The sequence below is a fragment of the Drosophila pseudoobscura genome, chromosome 2 (genome assembly GCF_009870125.1).
Source record: "Drosophila pseudoobscura strain MV-25-SWS-2005 chromosome 2, UCI_Dpse_MV25, whole genome shotgun sequence".
Classification (NCBI taxonomy): domain Eukaryota; kingdom Metazoa; phylum Arthropoda; class Insecta; order Diptera; family Drosophilidae; genus Drosophila; species Drosophila pseudoobscura.
Genome location: NC_046679.1, coordinates 23,828,693 through 23,843,458, shown reverse-complemented (window position 1 = coordinate 23,843,458; position 14,766 = coordinate 23,828,693). Strand labels below are relative to the sequence as shown.

Below are 14,766 nucleotides of genomic sequence, written 5' to 3'. Positions count from 1 at the left end.
GTGAAGAGGAAGGGGAAGGGGAGAGGAGAATCCACCCTCATAACGGTGGTGCCCGCAAAACTGTCTGCTAATGTCACACGCCTCTCCAGAGGGCCCCTGTCCAGTCCTTTGGGCCTTTGTCCGGCCTTTGGGTCATTGTTTCTCTAACAAATTGATTCAGCAAAAACCTGGTCAAAACGGAACATCTTGCAACATCTTTTGCCTGTGATCTTGCCTCATAGATTAGCCCTGGTCCAGGCCCTCGTGGTATTGTCATGGAAATTGCGTAGCAGCAGCAGAAGCCCATTTGCAACTGCCTCAGTAGCTGCTGCTGCTGCTGTTGGTGCAACGCATGCCTCCTGCTCCCTCCCTGTCCATTGTCTCGACAGGAGTCTGGAATTTGTATCGCCTTTTTGAAATCTACTTAGCACACAATGGCGTTGAAATAGTCTTATTGCTTTTTGAGTGCTATTTGTGTAAGATTTATGGTTTTGATTTTGCTGCGAAATATTTTACCATCAAACTCTCATAACTTTTGGTCATTTTGGGGATAAAAAAGTAAAGAAAAATATACATTTTGCATAGGGAGAATAGTGGGTTCTTAAAAGTAATATGATTTCGAAGTTTTAAAAGAGTCTTACCTGAGAAAGAATCTTAAAAATATCTACATATATGGAAAAGTGTAGTAAATTAAGTAAAATTTCCCTTCTTATTGTGACACAATTCCAGCCTAATTCTTAAGTAGAACTGAAAGACTTTTGGTAATAATACATATCTTGTTTAGTTTTCTAATGAAATTCTCTTTTTTAAAGGTACACATCGAGTTTTCCGCGTGCCACTCATGACCCCTGGATGCACCTCACTATACAAACACCTCATTATGCTCAAAAAAATGTTCACCGGTTTGGATTTGGTATTCCTTGGGCTCAATTACAAACTCCCTGACAGATGGGTTCAACGTCGTGATATTGCAGATTTCTACCCATCCTTCGATCCCCCCCTCTCTCTCTCTCTCACTCGACCAAACTCTCAATTTAGGCAACAAAACGATATTCAAATCGTTGTCAAAGTTGTCGATTATTCCAGTCAGCGGCCTAACTACCGTTCCGAGAATGCAACATCAGCAGAAGCAGCAGCATAAGCACCACAAAAAGATACAAACACCCACCACCTAAGCCACCTCTCGACACCTTTCCAGCCAGACAAAAGCAACCATCCGAGCATCCGAGCAGCCATCCATCCACCCACTTACCCACTCTCAACTGGCCCGATAAATTTCACAAATCTCTCAAATCGCCAGAGTCGCAAGTCGTAAGAGTCGGAAAGTCGCGACTCTTCAAAGCCGCGCCACAAGTTTTCCCTGGAAAAGCTCGCATAGAGTGGCAGTGGCATAGAAAAGGCCGGCAGATGGGGCACGGAAGGATGGAAGCAGAAGGAGAAGGAGACTGCCACTCTCGACTCTCTCGTATTTATGGCATTTGCATATATTTTGCATAACGCAATCGATGGCATCGACATGGAAAATATGTTTGGCCATAGCCTCAACGCGACTCGGCTCGGCTCAGCTCGGGATCGTCCTAAGTATTCTCTGGCTATTCTTAATTCGGTTCGGATACAACACACATTTGCATAGAGATGCGCATAGATTTGCTGGGAAATGATTGTGGTACGCGGTTCGGTTCGTTTCGTTTCGTTTCTTTTGGCTTTTTTTTACTTTTCCCATTGGCGAAAGTTGGCCAAAATGAGGCAGCCACAGCCGCCCTCAATAAGCCACCGGCGAAACCCTAGCTAATGTATTTATATATTCGCAAAAAAATGATAATTAAGTCTACTTGTTGTCTATCTCTAAAATAATATCTAAACAAGATATTTTTCATGTTCAAAGTAACAATTTTTCCGCTACAACAAAAACGTGCAACCCAAAAATCCACAGCCAAACCACGAGAAGGGGTGGAGTCCCCCAAGTCCCCCCCAGTCCACCAATCATCTCTGTATCCCGACTCTGTAAAAGATATTAATATTTAAAATTCAGTAGCAAACTTTTGGCACGTTATTGTTATCGACTTTTAGAGCAGGCGCAGGGGAAAACCCCAATTTTTTCAGTAGAGATTTTTATCAAAACAATTTCTGTTTGCTGTTCGAACTCCAGATGTAGATTCCGAAAACTAAAATAAAAGATTTTGCTTGCCCTCGAATTAAATCATGAGTTAGGATGGTGGTCTTTTTAGGAGTCGAAGCGTTTGATACCCTTTAAGATCGATTGTTTCTACAGTCGATACAATTAGGAAGGAATATTTAATACTTAGTCTGGATTGGATTAAGTAGAAGAAAGTGTATCTTACAAAGATGTTTTTCGAACGATTTTCCTATGGTTTCCGTAGCCGTAAAAAATAAGACCACCTCCCGCCTGAACATCCGAACGACAATATCAAGAATATGAGTATGTACTCTAAAGAGTCCCAGATGTTTTATTTTTTGCACTGCCAATATATATAGAGCCCACAATACCCTCTTCAAGAGTATTCGAAAACAGAAAAATGTTTTTGGCCACAAATTTTTCGGTTAAATTCAGTAGCCGGCAGTTGCTTGACCTCGGGACTCTGAACTCAAATTGTGGTGCAGCCTCGGTTTGATTGTCTTCGGAGGCAGCCACAGTGGGTTTTGTTGCAAGAAGCAGGAGGACGGGGGCTGGAAGCTGCAGCCGGCAATAATCAACAACAAGAGCAAATAAAAGAGTCATGTTGCGGCATCAGGCGGCAGCAATTGCAGCGTTTGTTCAATTTGTTGGCCAAACAAAGTAGACATTAATTGAACCCGGAATCGATGGCCCACAACTAAATAAAGAGATTTTTTAGATCAGTTCATTGGACTCTTGCGGATTCCTGTCTCAAGCTAAAGATCCCTATTCTGGGTCGTTCTAGTATAGAGCCATGGTTCTGGGTTCTCGGTTCTCGGTTCTGGGTGTTTCTTTACCCTTTTCGGTCACGTACGAAATGCAATAATTTGCAATACGTTGGACGGACCAACAGAAACATCTTTGGTAGCATCTACAGCCTCATCTTCTACATCTTCTTCTGTAATACCTTGCTCAGCATCATCATCATCATCTGCAGTATCTTCGCCAGCATCAGCCTCCCCATCATGCATCGGCAACATGCAACACTGAGGAGAGGCAACAATCAACACCTGTAACCCTTTTTTTAGAGCCACTCAAACGCATAATTTGAACTGGTTCTATTACACGTTCTATAATCCGTGACGATCGATTGCCTGGTGATATCCTTGTCCATGCAATTAAGTAATGTTCCACAGAGAAAACCTGGGGAGGCACACATAGTGCGAGGAAATTCAAATTACATTTATTACGATCGATCGGGCTTAATCTGCTTATTTAGTTCACTTATCGAAATCTGGGCTCCACTCCACTGCAATACACGGCACCGCAGCCTGTGGCTGTGGGCCACGCAAATTTGTTAAAAAGATATTGGCATTTATGTTGTTATTAGGTTTTATTAATGGGTTGCGGTTTCCGCGGGCACCAATGCAACAGAACAGACTGCAGGTCTTTGATAAGCATTGACAGCGCACATCTACTCGTGGAATGGATGCCGGGTCATTTTCACATGGCGCAAGTCGAGAATCCCATTTCCAACTAAAAATACAAGTTGAGAACTCTTTGGTTCAGAATTTCGATAGTGGGATACCCTGTACTTAGTTTTCCTTTTGTGGCAAATACAAAGAAAGGAGTTTATCACATTGAAAATGATTAAGAGAAAACAATCCCAGCTATGGAAAATGAGAAGAGATTGTAATACAACTAGGTAGATAATGGCTGTGTTTATAATTATACCAATCAGTAAAAATGTTAATTCCGCAGATCTAATGATACCAAGGCCTGTCCCAAAAATCTTCTCAAGTATATGCCCTATATGCCACGCATACCGTGTATCATAGACCCAACAGTTTTTATTTGTGGTTGCAATCAGACTCTGTGATGGCCTCGTGCCGGCTCTCAAACCAAATCTTCATAGATACTTCTGTAAACGATCTTCGCGTGTCACGAGCACGTGTTCAACTCTGATAAAAAGTTAGCTGTGCCGATCGCTGGGCAGATTTTCTGCGGTTCGTTCTCAGTTTTCAGCATCGAATTTACAAAGTTTTCAGAGATTTCCCTTCGCCACGGAAAATGGTCTCATACAGCGCGCACAATTGACGCGTGTTGGTGATTGCCATTGGTCGTACCTTTCCATTTAATGGTGTCCATATGATTCACGGCACACAGAGGTGCACCACACTCCTCCACGCTCCTTGCTCCACTGGACTCCACACTCCACTCGGATGGCTGCCACATCGAAGTCCAAGGCACAAGAAAACAAAAATTCGTTAAATACAATTGGATTTTTCTCCTTTTGGGCTCCAGTGACGATGTGGCTGGGGACGTTGATGATGTGCCTCTGCCACCTCCTTTGGGTCTCTAACTCCAACGCGGTGCAGGAATCGTGCATTGGAGACTCTGGCATAGCACTCCCCCGCGGTGTGCCCCTTCCTTCACCCTTTTTGCAAAAACAATTGCAATTTTCAACTAATGCTTATTGCTGGAAATCAGTTTAGGAAAAGCCAAAGGAGTCGGCAGTCGCGAATGGGAGTCGGAGTCGGAGTCTGTGTCTGGGTGAGGAGTATGTTGGAGTCGCTGTTGGAGTCGAAGTCCCAGTCACCTGGGCCTGAACTCTGAGCCGAACTCTCTGTTCGAGAGCAGCAGCACCACTGAAAAGGTGAGTCCAGTCCATGCCACAGTCGCCTCTTTGATGAAAACTGTAAATTTACGAACTTTACTTTAATCACCAAACATGAATCGCGCACAGCATGGAGCTGGCTGGCGAACTGAACCGAACCGAACCGTAACCGAGGCGAGCTTCATCCCATCCCATCCCATCCCATCCCATCCCATCCCGATTTTCTGTGATACCAATCCCCCATCCAGGGGGACCCCCAACCTGATACCCTGCACACTCTCTCTCACTCTTCTTCATAACCATCATCGTCGTCTTGGTCTTCATCTTGGTTTTGTGGCAGCGTCTCTGGCTCTTGATTCTGTTGCTCTTGTGGCTTGGTTTTGGGTGTCGAAACCTCTCGTCAGTGTGGATGTCTGTCTGTTAGTTATTTAACTTTTGTTGCCTTATGAAATTTAATAATTTATATTGTAGATTAATTGGGTTTAATTAAGTGGTAACGATGGGAAATTATAGAATTGTGGGATTGGGTTTTTGGATAGAAAGTGGTAAATGGTTGGAGAAATTGAATAGCAATACGGATATTACCCAACGATTCTTTCCACTTTATATGCTGGCAACCAATGAAACCTTTCCACACTCACTTTTTCAATTTCCATCTTCCCTGAGAGCTCTTCCAATACCTTCACTACCTTCTCTGAGAGCTCTCTTTTGCTTTCCCCAAAAACAGACCCACTCCATAAACAATGGTCCTCCTCCCTTCTTTACAGAACTTTATTGGTGGACAACTTTTAGCCGTTTGCATGTTTCAGTGTTTCAGAATTTCCAGCTGGTCTCTGAGTGAAAATATTTCTTAGCATTTCGACGCATGTTGCGAGTTTTGTTTGCTGTCGTTGTTACCATGTTTTGATTTGCAACACGCCGGGGTCCTTTTGTCCTCCGGCCAGCCAGCCAGCCAGCCAGCAGTAGGAGTAGGAGTTACAGCAGAGGAGTAGCAGACGATAACAGGGAGCAGGAAGGCGCTCATTGACTTTGCCCTCGAAGTTGTCACTGCTGCTGCTGCCGCTTCCGATAGCCAGGGACTGGACTCTGGAATTGGGATGGGAATGGGAATGGACCCAAAGCGATTCCATGTCGCAGCATGTTGTCAGTGTTTATATGTTCGGCTGCGTTTTGTCCTCTCTTGTCCCAATACTTTTTGGGCATACTTCTGGTCATTTCTGGCCTTCGTTTTGGGCCTACTTCTGGTCATTCTTGCCTTCGTTTTGTTTTGTTTTGCTTCTGATTCCTGCTCCCACTCATCGCTCGTCCCGCCGGCGATACTGGTTTCTGTTCTGGTCTTTTATGTCGTCAATTGGTCGAGTGCGTGCTTTGTTGCCATCGCTGAGTGTTTATGCCTTTGTTTTGACTTCAACTTCGAGTCGATGCTGTATCTGATAATTTATTGCCCGGCTTGTGCCAAAAAAAGAAGAAGGAATCGAAAAGGGAAGATCAGTCGTGTGCCTAAAGAGATGGTCTCCCAGGCAAGAGATATGCGGGGCAATGGGCAACACGTTCGAATCGAGCATCTGGTACTACTTTTGGGTAGCCTTTGATTTTGGTCACTTTTGTTCTTGTTGTTTCGATGTATGTATCTTCTGTTTATGGACTGCTCCTCCTTCTCATGGGTGCCCTATGGTGCACAAATGAAAAAGTCCACTCCGACTCATTGTGTCGCCTGTCACCCGGAATTAGTAACTACAAGTATGTTAAAAGGTTCATTCATGTTGCGCTTGTTTTGACTTTTGTTTCGCGCCATCGTCTTCCTCCTACTGCCGCATGTCCTCTCCAGACATTTGTACACAGTACTCCTCGAGTTGTTCTGGGATTTGTTCTGGTATCAGTTTCATTTAGCAGCTTCACGGTGTCCTCTCTTGCTTGTAAATTGATAGCCAGCCAAAATAGTTGGCATACTCGTATTTGCCATGAACAATTTCGGGCCGACAACTGGAAAACTGAAACTGCAAATGCATTGCCAAAGTATTTGACTTCAAAGTGTAAATGTTCTGCAATTGGGAGTGGGAAGAGAGAGCCTTTAATTAGCAATGAGCCCATGAAGGTGTAGTGCCTTTTGATTGTAAGGATTGAACTGCTAGAAAATACAATGATATTCAGAGAATAATGTTAAAGATTTTAATGCGAGAAAATGGAGAATCAACAGATACCTACATTGATAGCGATAGAAGAACTCTATTGGTCCTATCCTCCATACGTCTATATAGATAGAGAGCATGCTGATTTGGTATATCTCGTTTCGTAGAAATCTTCAAGTTTTTCTATTATCTAAAATATGTTGTCTTCTGCGAAGACACGTTTTTTGATACACCTAAATATTTTTGCCCCAGATCTGTTTGATGTCAAAATACTTAAATACCCGAAAATAGGTACAAATTTGAATCATTTTAAGTTGAGTTTAGCCTCATTTAGATCGCTTTGGATAATTCTGTAGTTCAATGCCATTAAGAAATATTCAGAGAATAAAATGAAGTGAGAAATGCTATAGCTTTTATTCAATAAAAATACAGCTTTAATTTCACAACTGAGCTTTAATCTAAAGATTTTCGGTTCCATTGGTTTAATTTATTCCACCCGTTTGGGCTTGGGCCACATTATACCATGACATTTTGGGTGACACACCCGCTTGGACGTATCTTTCGGATGCAGCATTCGATGTCAGCTGATGATTTAGTTCTCGAGTATCAAAGAAGCCATCGGAGACAATAGTTCCGTATACCACTTCCTCATCTGCTGAACTAGCGTGATACTTCTTCGATGAGTCCCCATCGCATAGAGCCAAATCCAGTTCCGTGCGTTTTTGGGAGATGATCAGTGATTGAAGCTGATCGTTGATCGAACTGAGGTTGGTAGGAGCCCACTTCTGGACACCTTCTCTCAGACTATCCACACTCCTCTTCTGGGTTTGGTTGAGGATGGCCAATTGGTATTCCAGGGATGCTAACTGCACTACGCTGCTCTTGCTGTTCTTCCTCACGATAGGGAGATTCTCCAGTTCAGCCAAAGAGTTGACTTGGGAGCTGTTAATGCTGCCGGCTGTTAGATTGAGGTTCAGAACCTTGGGTTTGATACTCTGCTGAATAATTTGGCGCAAACGATTTAGCTTCTGATCGAATCCCTTTGAGCTGCGGATCATCTTGCTCTGAATATCCCCAATTTTCCCAGAACAACTGCTGATTTTTTCCTTGGTCTCATTCTTCAATTGGAGCATATAGGCAACGTCATCGACTATATGACTTGCATCCCCATCAATCTTGCGGATGGCCTTGACAAAGCTACGAAGGAGCTCAGCCTTCCTGAAGAAAGAATTTCTTGTGGCATTGAGCACGAGTCCTTCGGCATAGCGTATCACGGGTACAAATTCCTTTTGTTTTTCAAGACTCCAAGTGATGTTTCTGTTAAGGGCAAGGATATCGCTGAGCAATATCACTGATTGGTTAAGGGCAGCGGTGTTCTTAGCGAAAAGTGCCAAAAGTTTAGCTTCTTCCGATTGATTGGTTCTTGTTTCATCGGAAATAGTTTTGGTTAGTATAGCTTTAGGGGGAGTAGTTGTGCTGAGAACAGCATTGGTTGGTATTTTGGTGGAAACTGTTGTAGTGGGAAGAGTTGTAAGCTCAGAAGTAGGAACAGTTCCAGGAACAATTGTAACAGCAGTCGTATTTATTGCCTGGGCTCCCATTGGGGCTTCTTTTGCAGAAGAACCACTCTCGGGGTCATCATCGTCTTCAAAGTCCACATCGAGCTTATCGTCGGAGGAGGAAGTGGGAACAGTCGGGGTCGAGGGGGACGTGGATGGACTTCTTGCTTGATCCTGCGCCATCGATCCAGCCAGAAAGCACAAAAAAACAAACAAAGATACTTGAACAATGGCCATACTCATTCCGATTTTAGTTCCGACTTTGTTGCAATGAAAATGGAACCGAAAGTTCAACTGTCTTCAGGTGGCCTTCACCTCTGCTTAAATACGCTTAAACTGCAGAGCCACCTTCACGTTCCGTTCCGTTGTGCAGGTGTTGCTATCGTTTAGTTTTTTCAGTCTTTCCATCTTATCATTTTCGGTTGGATGGAGGGGGTTTATGTGTCGGTGGGTCACAGCGCGGATTCAGCACGAGTTTGATGTTTGAAGAAGCTGCTGTCGATTCTGGTTGAGAAACAAAAAAAGCACTGGGGTAGATTTCCCCATTCATAAGAAAGCTAACTAGTAACCGCACAAGAGAGTCAACGCCAGCCAACATGAGGGTCACACTCAAAGTCAAATTTTAATGAAAAAGTGATTCATCATTTAACCGACATCGTTCCAACAATTAATGGAAAACGGGGTAAGGGAGAGGCTGAGGGTGAGGGTGAGGCGAGGGTAGGCCCCCGTTCAATAAGCGGGTCAAATTAGAATAAATAGTTACACAAACAAGCAGACCCCTTTGCACTCGCGTCGTCTCTCCCTCGCTCTCTGGTGGAAATATTGCAACAAATCAAAAAATTAAAAATAAATAAAAATGAATTGAATAATTTAGGTCACCAAAGTCTCTCTCTCCCTCTCGATCTCTGAATGAATGCGATCGAACATGAACGAAGAAACCTATGAATGAGTCGCGCGTCAAGATGATGATGGTGGTTGAATGGGTTCTGTTCTGTTCTACTCGTATATGGTTTTTGGATCCTAAATTAATTGCCGCATAATTCATACATTGCATGCGAGCTTCAGTTGAAAGAAAAACTATTGAAATATATGAAAATATTTTGAAAATTAGGGTGCTCTCCCGCTCTCTCCCTCTGTTATGCTGGTTGACATTTTCAACCCATTTCAATACTGGGAACGGTGGGGGAGGACAGAAAGTAAGTACTATTCCGTAGTGTGGATTGAGAGCGGGATTGCATGGCATGCAATTATGCATTCATCAAGATTATGACACGACATGCAACATGCCTCTTGTGTCTTTAGCAGCAAATGAATTTGTACTTTAGCTGATGTTCTATGGAAGCTTTCCACTGCGGTGTACATCTACAGCTATGACTATAGGAACTTGCTGATGTTGTCTCTGGGATGTGTTTTGATAGAACAATTTTGCTCGGGACTAGGGGGCGCTCGAGACGTCGTGCACGCGATTTGGAAGCGGCGCGTAATTAATCGTCAAATGAGTTTAATTGTTTATGTCTGAACGAAAGGTTCTCTGGCGGTTTTTTTCTTTTGAGATAGAGAACACAGCAAAGAATATCAAAAATATGGCTCTCAAGCACTTAACCAAGAGTTTAACTAATGGTTTAAGTCGCGAGACAAAGTAGAGCGATGGTTTTTAGTTTTTTTTTAGTATTTATAACAGCAGGGAATGTCAAAGGAATTTCCTTAATGATTTGGGGCTTCCTAAAGTGAATTAAAACCTCATACGTCTCTCCATTATTAACGGAAATTAAAAATTAGAAAACCAGCAAATAGAAAATTAAAAAAATATAAAACGAAACAATCTTTTGGCCTTGGGGTGACCGCAGGTCCTTTTTCCTGTTTCCTGGGACATACGGCGGCGTTCAACATTCATCATCAGCCAAGTGCAACCGCCAGAGGAGAAAGAGTGGGAACAGTGGCTCATGGCTGTGTGGCTCTGGTGGTTTCCTGCTGATTAAAACAAAAAAAACAAAATTAACAGAAAATTTGCATTTTAATACAAAAAATGCGAGCACGAACAAAAAATTGTACTCCCCCTTAATTCCGTTCTGGTTTTTCGTGGAGAAAGGAGATTCTGTTCTTCAGAGAGGGAGGAGTAAGAAACAAAGGAGGGCTAATAATTTTATCAGCGACAAACAGTTGACAAAATCAGCAAAATTTTCTTTTCCCGGCTCAGGTCCTGCATCCGTTTTGCTTGGGAAACTTAAATTAACTGTGAAAGCGACCACGCAGCGAAGACATTTGTCTTGTGTCCTAGAGGACTTTTCCTTGCAGGGGAGGATGCTATATGGTTGGGGTCTGTGTCAGCGTCTGTCTTGGAGATTATTAATCATCTTTTGTGCGCATATTTTGGTTTTTCGTACGCCTCATTGCAGTCCCTGCTCTCTGACGCCACTTTTTGAACTTTTTGGCTGAAATGCCCTTACCTTTCCTCTTGTTTCTGCTTTTGCTAAGGGAAATCCTTTTCTAAGGAAATTATCTTTTATGGTATACTGTGAAGTTTTAGACTTTATTTTTTGAAATGTGGTCTAATGAATTTTTGTTGATAAAGAACTTGATACATTTTCAACTTAATTAAGTTGCTCGCTTGTCAGAGGGAGAGAGAGAGTTGTGCGTGCGTTTGAAGTTGAAAATCTTGAGATATATTCAGGTAGATATATTAGATTAATTTAGAGATGTTGCAGCTAATTAAGACATTTATTGTGGTGCTAAAAATGTCGGTTATCAGGACTCTAAATCATGTTTGTTATGGAAGAGAAACTAATATTTATATGAGTATTCATTTTACTGTGGCTCATTCCCACTGATAAAATATCGCTTTAAAGGTAACTTTAACTCTGGTTATAACTAGCGCTTTCATCATAGCTAAATTCATTCTGAAAGATGTATTTTTTTCGGAATTTTTCATTTGCATTTCCCTTCAAGCCAAACTTTTCTTCTGGCAGTTACTTTAAGCCAATAAATTGATCAAAGATCCAACGCCAACCCCTTTACGCCGCTCCATCTGTTTGGGCTTAAAGCGTTAATTCGTAATTTATGTGTCACACAAATCGAAATTGAATGCCAGGCGAAATTATGGAATATTTATCATTTCACACGAGTCCCAACCGATCGCAGCCACTCTCTGAAGCAGGAGGCCTGACCACCAAGAAAGACAACGCTATGGTGGGGATCAGAGAGTAGCCTTTGGGGCCAAGAGCTGACCAAGCTCTGGCCCAGACCATGGCCAAAGGAACGTTTGTCAATTCGAATTACGAATTACGACAAAGTGCGCTTAAGTTATGTGCGTGTTTCGCTTTCAGGATGGGAGGAAAGAGGTCTGGGTCTGGGCCATAAAGTTGGACGCCCTTTTGGCCATCTTCGAGTGTTGTGGCTGCTAACCGTAAATCCGCACACAAAGAGGGAAATATTTATAACGTTTGCATACTCCATACATGCACACGACGAAGATTGGCAACGGAATGCTGAATGTTGAATGTTGAATGCCGAGGGCCTCTGGACCCGTCCTGGCAGCGGTGGCAAGTGTTAATTGGAATCAATTTGATAATCTCCACTCCCCGAATCCCGATATCTGGGTCTCCACTCCGTTGAGTTCATGATAATTTCGCGGATGTTCGTGCGATTTTGATTGAAAATTACGCTGTGGGGGGTTGCGCCTGTCTGTCAGTCTGTCTGTCTGTGTGTTTCCCTTTTAGCACAAAAGAAACATAATTCAAATTGTATTAATTTAAATGCCAATTTATTGCCAAAAAACATATCTCTCTAGAGGATTGTGGCTCTCTCTCTCTTTCTCTCTTGAGGATTGCGTGTGTGTTAAATGGAGCACAGCCAAGGGCCCTTGGAGCCAGGACGACTGTAACTGTACCTGGAAGCGACAGATTGTCCATAAATATTGCTTTTCATTTATGGAATTTGTTATGAAATTTGTTTTCTTGATTAATTTGTGATTCAAGGTGAGTCTGAAAGTGGCGTTGGAGCTTTGCGAATACAGCTTTTGAGAAGATAATTATATAATAATAGTTATAATTATTATTATTAATTTTTATTATTAAGGCTACGTCAAGTTGTAGGTGTAGTAATGGTCCTCGAAAGTCCTTATTTGGGCAAAGATATAAATCTAAGGTGGATGCATTAATGATACATACATAAGGATACACTATGGCATTCATAAAGATACTCCCTCATAGGATAATTTTAATTATAACGGAAAAAGTAACCAAATATCCTTCATCACTGCAGGACCTCCAACCCCATCATAGCTCAGTCCTTAATTAAGCCAGAGGCAGCCAGAGCAGTCCACCCACCCACTGTCTGTCAAATCCCACCCAGATCGCTGGCCACAAGGCCCTCCCACAAATAGCAACAAGGCTGACATGTGGCTGCCACCGATGCTGATTAACATATTATGCGACAAAGTGCCACTGGACACAGCAGTGGATGTGGTGTGGTTTGGTGTGGTGTGGTGCTGTGTGTGGACACAGAACTGTGGCAATTCAACGCCTGTCACTGGCTGTTTGCACAGATAATTCACGCCAACGCTGAAACAGATTTCAGAGCCCAGATCCCCGACTCCCAGAGAGAGGAGAGGGTGACGTGACTGTGCCTTGAATCCAGATCAGAGAGCGAGACCACAGTTCCAGTTTGTTTCGGCTTTCGGTGTTTTTTTGTATGGGGTAATTGAAAAAGTTACCTCGACTTGTGCTGCCTGCCAGCCCGTGGGCTGTCTGTCTTTTAGAGTCAGAGTCTGGTGTATCTGGGATATATATCTGTGGCGATGGCTATCGATGTCAGGCGATAGGTGAGTGAGGCAGCAGCAGCAGCAGCAGCAACCACAAAATGTCGCCCGCCTTATGGGCCAATTAAGGGTTAAACATTTTGCATATGCATTCACCGTCACCGTCTCCATCTCCATCTCTGATTTGCATAATTTCGAGCCAGTATCTGGCGCATATCTCTCTGAGTCCTGGCGATGTTGGGTGTCCAATTTCATTAGTGGCGTACGTCCCCAACAACCAAACCGATTCCAAACCAACCTTTCAATTCGCTGGCCATGTTGTGAAATGGAACTTTCAGCATATCTGTCAGGGAAATGTGTGTATCGTATCCCTTTGTCACATTACGAGAGCATTTACATAAAATGAAATTGAATACGGATGAACATTTTTGGACATGTATCTTCACCCTTTCTTCTGGTTCCCCGTTCCCGGTTTCCTTCGGGTTTTGTCTCCTTTTGTCATAATTTAATTAGCAAAAGGTAACAAATGAATGGTGACCCCCATACTCCATCCGTGGCCAAACCCCAGGACAATGTTTGACCCGCCGTTGTCTAGGGACATAATAAATATCCAGCAATTTTGCACAAGTCATAAATTAGGCAATTGGAATTTGTTTTCCAATTACACATATTTCACACCACATGCCAAATAATTTAGCCTCACTGTCAGCCACACTCGAAAACTAGAAAGAAAGGATGCTTTTAAAAGCCGAAGATTGAGATACACTTGAGGATCCAGCAATTGTACTTCTTAGTATAGAAATTATGTGATATTATCTTCAGATTGTCCCCTACGTAAAGATCTATGAATGTTTCTGATAGGATTGGTTGGTACGGATATCTTCTCTATAATATAAACCATCTGCTCTATATTGTAATACCCTCTCTTGAAGTGTACACAAAAAAAGCTTCGGATTGAAATTCACGTAGTGCAGAATCGAATGCTATTTCTATTTGGATAATTTATAACGCACGGCAGCACGGGGCAACAAGTACAAATTGTCAAAAGTATTTTGCATCTTGAGAGGAGACCAATGGACCACCCAGAGTGCACCACCAGACCACACTCCTCCTCTGGCCAATCTCTTGACCACCAGACACTCCTCCTCTGGCCAATCTCCTGACCCCCAGACAGTGCCACGCGTTCATAACGAGTCACAAATTCGCATTGCAATTGAGCAAAGATGGGGCGATGTAGTCGGGAAGTGTAAGACGGGAAGTAGTGACTGGAGACGGGAGATGGTGATGTGGGAAATGGGGACTCTGCGCCGGCGCAGTCTCCCATCATAATTTCTCAGCCAACAACACCTTCCTGGTCCACAGATTCCGGTTTTTGCTACAATCTGTTGGAGGGGGTTGCGAATGCGAGTGCGGGTGCGGGTGCGGACCGTGGACCGAGGACCATGGGGCCATGGCATTTCAATGTGCCACCCAACTGGTTGCTTATTTTTGCGTATTAACGCGCGGAATAATTTTTTATTTTGACCATCATCAAAGGATTGAAAAATGCCCCCTAATATCTTAGGGTCTTTGTGACGGGTGGGTCTTTTTGTGTGTGTCCAAGACCCGGA

The 14,766-nt window shown here is 43.1% G+C and overlaps 1 protein-coding gene across 1 annotated transcript; it reads right to left on the bottom strand.

The window, feature by feature from the left end:
- Positions 1–7,279: 7,279 nt before the first annotated feature.
- LOC117183310 (uncharacterized) lies at positions 7,280–8,710 on the bottom strand. Its single transcript, XM_033376755.1, has 2 exons — positions 8,440–8,710; positions 7,280–8,397 (listed from the first exon to the last, which is right to left on the bottom strand). Exons 1-2 carry the CDS (start codon positions 8,641–8,643, stop codon positions 7,324–7,326), a joined length of 1,278 nt encoding a protein of 425 aa, XP_033232646.1. The 5' UTR covers positions 8,644–8,710; the 3' UTR covers positions 7,280–7,323.
- Positions 8,711–14,766: the final 6,056 nt, after the last annotated feature.

Excerpts from the sequence above, each read along its gene's own strand:
- LOC117183310 (XM_033376755.1), bottom strand. The coding sequence starts at position 8,643 with ATGAGTATGGCCATTGTTCAAGTATCTTTGTTTGTTTTTTTGTGCTTT. Across the intron at positions 8,398-8,439 it reads CTGCAAAAGAAGCCCCAATG|GGAACTGTTCCTACTTCTGA; the intron begins GGAGCCCAGGCA and ends ACAATTGTTCCT.